The sequence below is a fragment of the Musa acuminata genome, unplaced genomic scaffold (assembly GCF_036884655.1).
Source record: "Musa acuminata AAA Group cultivar baxijiao unplaced genomic scaffold, Cavendish_Baxijiao_AAA HiC_scaffold_895, whole genome shotgun sequence".
Taxonomy (NCBI): Eukaryota; Viridiplantae; Streptophyta; class Magnoliopsida; order Zingiberales; family Musaceae; genus Musa; species Musa acuminata.
In genome coordinates this window covers 1-5000 of record NW_027021117.1, presented here as the reverse complement: position 1 = coordinate 5000, position 5000 = coordinate 1, and the positions used below count along the sequence as shown (strand labels likewise).

Sequence of the window (5000 nt, the reverse complement as noted above, 5' to 3'; positions counted from 1 at the left end):
GCTAACTACCCCCCCTAATGCTAACTACCCCCCCCCAAAAAAATAGTTATTAATTAGAATTACACCTAAAAAGATCTTTTTTTTTTTACAAAAAAATGTTGCGGAGACAGGATTTGAACCCGTGACCTCAAGGTTATGAGCCTTGCGAGCTACCAAACTGCTCTACTCCGCGCTGAAGAACCGGGAACTTATGTACGAAGAAAGATTGGATACGCCCCTCTACCATATCCGTACAAATAGAATAGTCTATTTATACAGAATGGTAAAGAGGGCTCCTCTATCTTCTATGATAATAGATCATAGAGATTCATACAAAAGATCATAGAGATTCATACAAATACGAAAGGATATTTTTCTCTTTACCAACTTGATCTTATTGCGCCCGGTAACAAACATGCATGAAACATTTCTCGAAGTATGTGTCCGGATAGCCCAAAGTCTCGATAGTTAGCTCTAGGTCTTCCAGTCAAAAAACAACGTCGATGGAGACGTATAGGTGCACTATTACGTGGTGGGGATTGCAATTTTCCATGAATTTCCCATTTTTCACTCAATGATGGAACTTTGCTTATTTTTTTTTTTGAGGATCGACGAATCAAATGATATTTCTGTTCCAATTTCTGCCGCTTCTTCTCCCTCTGAATCAAACTTTTTCTTGCCATAATATAATGTTCAGTTCCTATTATTATCAATGATACAGTTCGGATCCTAGATGTAAAAATATAAGAAGGTAGATCCTCCCTCTCCATCGAAACAAATGAGATTGTTGCTGATACAGTACATAAAAAAAATAATAAATAACTAAATTAAAATTAACCAAATTTTCCTGATGTAGAGGCAATCAAGAAAGCTGCATAAGTGAATATATAGCCTACGGAAAAGTGGGCTAATCCAACCAATCTTGCTTGCACAATGGAAAGAGCCACTGGCTTATCTCTCCATCGAATCAAATTAGCCAAAGGTGTGCGTTCATGAGCCCATGCTAAAGTTTCAATCAATTCCTGCCAATATCCGCGCCAAGAAATTAAAAACATAAATCCAGTAGCCCAAACAAGATGTCCAAATAAGAACATCCACGCCCATACGGATAAACTATTCATACCAAAAGGATTATATCCATTGATAAGTTGTGAAGAGTTTAACCATAGATAATCTCTTAACCATCCCATTAAATAAGTGGAAGATTCATTAAATTGTGAAACGTTACCCTGCCATAAAGTGATGTGTTTCCAATGCCAATAAAAAGTAACCCACCCAATGGTATTTAACATCCAGAAAACTGCCAAATAAAATGCGTCCCAAGCAGAAATATCACAAGTACCGCCGCGTCCTGGGCCGTCGCAAGGAAAACTATAACCGAAATCCTTTTTATCTGGCATTAACTTGGAACCACGTGCATCTAAAGCACCTTTTACTAAAATCAGTGTAGTTGTATGCAAACCTAGAGCAATAGCATGATGAACCAAGAAGTCCCCAGGACCTATTGTTAAGAAGAGTGAATTACTATTCTCATTAACAGCATTCAACCAGCCCGGTAACCATATGCTTCGACCTGCATTGAATGCTGGGCCATTCGTTGAAGATAAGAGTACATCGAACCCATATGAAGTCTTACCATGAGCGGATTGTATCCATTGGGCAAATATAGGTTCAATCAAGATTTGTTTTTCCGGAGTACCAAAAGCGAGCATAACATCGTTATGAACATAAAGGCCCAAGGTATGGAACCCAAGAAACAGGCTGGCCCAACTTAAATGAGATATGATAGCTTCTTTGTGGTCTAACATTCTTGCCAATACATTATCCTCATTCTGTTCTGGATTGTAATCTCTAATGAAGAATATAGCTCCATGAGCAAAGGCTCCTGTCATGATAAACCCTGCGATGTATTGGTGATGAGTATATAACGCAGCTTGAGTAGTAAAGTCTTGTGCTATGAATGCATAAGCAGGTAAAGAGTACATGTGTTGAGCTACTAAGGAAGTAATAACCCCTAAAGAGGCTAGAGCAAGACCTAATTGAAAATGAAGCGAATTATTGATTGTGTCATAAAGACCCTTATGCCCACGCCCTAATCGACCCCCTGGAGGAATATGTGTTTCTAAAAGATCTTTGATACTGTGCCCAATCCCGAAGTTAGTTCTATACATATGACCAGCGATCAGGAAAATAAATGCAATAGCTAAATGATGATGAGCAATATCGGTCAGCCATAAACTTTGCGTTTGTGGATGAAATCCACCGAGAAGGGTTAGAATGGCAGTTCCTGTTCCTTGGGAAGTACCAAATAAATGGCTACTCGAATCAGGGTTTTGGGCATAAAGATTCCACTGACCCGTAAAAAGTTGGTCCCAACCCTTGAGGATAGGGTAATACATCTAAAAAATTATTCCATCTGACGTACTGTCCCCTGGATCCTGGAATAGCGACATGAACTAAATGTCCTGTCCAAGCCAAAGAACTCACTCCGAAAAGTCCTGACAAATGATGATTTAGACGAGATTCGGCATTTTTGAACCACGAAACGCTTGGTTTCCATTTTGGTTGTAAGTGTAACCAACCCGCTATTAAGGATATAGCAGAAAGAAATAATAGAAAAAGAGCTCCAGTATAAAGATCTTCATTAGTGCGTAATCCGATTGTATACCACCACTGATAAACGCCGGAATAAGCGATATTCACTGGACCGGTAGCACCTCCTCGAGTAAAGGCTTCTACAGCTGGTTGACCAAAATGAGGATCCCAAATTGCATGAGCAATAGGTCTTACATGTAAAGGGTCTTGTATCCATGACTCAAAATTTCCTTGCCAAGCTACATGAAAGAGATTTCCGGACGTCCACAGAAAGATTATTGCTAATTGCCCAAAGTGAGAAGCAAAAATGTTCTGATAAAGACGTTCCTCAGTAATATCATCATGACTCTCGAAGTCATGTGCGGTAGCAATACCAAACCAAATACGACGAGTAGTGGGGTCCTGAGCTAAGCCTTGGCTAAACCTCGGAAATCTTAATGCCATAATGCCTTTCAAATCCTCCTAGCCATTATCCTACTGCAATAATTCTTGCTAAGAAGAATGCCCATGTTGTGGCAATTCCACCCAGAAGGTAATGGGTTACTCCTACAGCACGTCCTTGTACAATGCTCAAGGCTCTAGGCTGAGTAGCAGGAGCAACTTTTAATTTGTTATGAGCCCAAACGATGGATTCAATGAGTTCTTGCCAATAACCACGGCCACTGAATAGAAACATTAAACTGAAAGCCCAGACAAAATGAGCACCTAAGAAAAAGAGACCATATGCAGATAATGAAGAACCATAAGACTGAATTACCTGAGATGCCTGTGCCCATAAGAAATCTCGAAGCCACCCATTAATAGTAATGGAACTCTGCGCAAAGTTTCCTCCTGTAATATGAGTTACTACCCCTTGATCACTTATAGTACCCCAAACATCCGACTGCATTTTCCAACTGAAATGGAAAATAACTACGGAAATCGCATTGTACATCCAGAATAGACCTAAGAAGACATGATCCCAGGCAGATACTTGACATGTCCCCCCTCTTCCAGGTCCATCACAAGGAAAACGAAAACCAAGATTTGCTTTATCAGGTATCAAACGGGAACTGCGAGCAAATAGAACACCTTTCAGTAGTATCAATACAGTCACGTGGATCGTAAATGCATGAATATGATGGACTAAGAAGTCTGCGGTTCCTAATGGAATAGGTAACAAAGCTACTTTGCCGCCTACTGCTACCAACTCACCACCTCCCCAAGTTAAGCTGGTACTTGCTGTTGCACCAGGAGCTGTTATGCCGGGTGCTAAAGCATGGGTGTTTTGTACCCATTGAGCAAAGATGGGTTGTAATTGTATAGCGGTATCTGAAAACATATCTTGTGGACGCCCTAAAGCGCTCATGGTATCATTATGAATATACAAGCCAAAACTGTGAAAACCCAGAAATATACATGCCCAGTTAAGATGTGATATGATTGCATCGCGGTGTCTAAGGACACGATCTAATAGATCGTTGTATCGAGTAGTTGGATCGTAATCTCTTACCATAAAAATTGCTGCATGTGCAGCAGCACCAACTATGAGAAACCCACCGATCCACATGTGATGTGTGAACAACGAAAGTTGTGTACCATAGTCAATAGCTAGGTATGGATAGGGAGGCATGGAATACATATGGTGAGCTACAATAATGGTTAAAGAGCCTAACATAGCCAGGTTAAGAGATAATTGAGCATGCCACGACGTTGTTAGGATTTCATAGAGTCCTTTATGGCCCTGGCCTGTAAATGGACCTTTATGAGCCTCTAAAATGTCTTTAATGCTATGACCAATGCCCCAGTTGGTTCTATACATATGACCAGCGATCAGGAAAAGAATTGCAATAGCTAAATGATGGTGTGCAATATCGGTCAGCCATAGACCACCTGTTATTGGGTCCAATCCTCCGCGAAAAGTAAGAAATTCCGCGTATTTTGACCAATTCAAGGTGAAAAAGGGGGTTGCTCCCTCGGCAAAACTGGGATAAAGTTGAGCCAAAAGGTCCCGATTCAAGATAAATTCATGAGGAAGCGGTATCTCTTTAGGATCAACTCCAGCGTCGAGAAATTGGTTAATCGGTAAAGATACATGGATTTGGTGTCCCGCCCAAGAAAGAGACCCAAGTCCTAGTAACCCCGCTAAGTGGTGATTTAACATAGATTCTACATCTTGGAACCAAGCCAATTTGGGGGCGGCTTTGTGATAATGGAACCAACCAGCAAAAAGCATTAACGATGCAAAGACCAATGCGCCAATGGCGGTACAATAGAGTTGTAATTCACTAGTTATTCCAGATGCTCGCCAAATCTGAAAAAACCCGGAGGTTATTTGTATTCCTCGGAAACCTCCACCCACATCACCATTCAATATTTCTTGACCTACTATTGGCCAAACTACCTGGGCACTGGGTGCAATGTGAGTAGGATCACTTAGCCATGCT

At 40.9% G+C, this 5000-nt stretch overlaps 2 protein-coding genes, 1 non-coding gene and 1 pseudogene across 3 annotated transcripts; 1 reads left to right on the top strand and 3 right to left on the bottom strand.

Moving 5' to 3' along the window:
- Positions 1-773, top strand: part of LOC135664823 (photosystem II CP43 reaction center protein-like) — a 5158-nt pseudogene extending 4385 nt beyond the window's left edge.
- TRNAM-CAU (transfer RNA methionine (anticodon CAU)) lies at positions 99-172 on the bottom strand. The gene has a single exon. It is a non-coding gene; the product is annotated as a tRNA-Met (tRNA).
- Positions 564-3018, bottom strand: LOC135664825 (photosystem I P700 chlorophyll a apoprotein A2-like). The gene is given in 2 exon segments (XM_065177062.1): positions 564-2345; positions 2347-3018. Coding segments are annotated over 2 exon segments (2205 nt in total). The 3' UTR covers positions 564-812.
- On the bottom strand, positions 2859-4929 carry LOC135664826 (photosystem I P700 chlorophyll a apoprotein A1-like). Its single transcript, XM_065177063.1, has one exon. It carries the CDS (start codon positions 4787-4789, stop codon positions 3044-3046), a length of 1746 nt encoding a protein of 581 aa, XP_065033135.1. The 5' UTR covers positions 4790-4929; the 3' UTR covers positions 2859-3043.
- Positions 4930-5000: the final 71 nt, after the last annotated feature.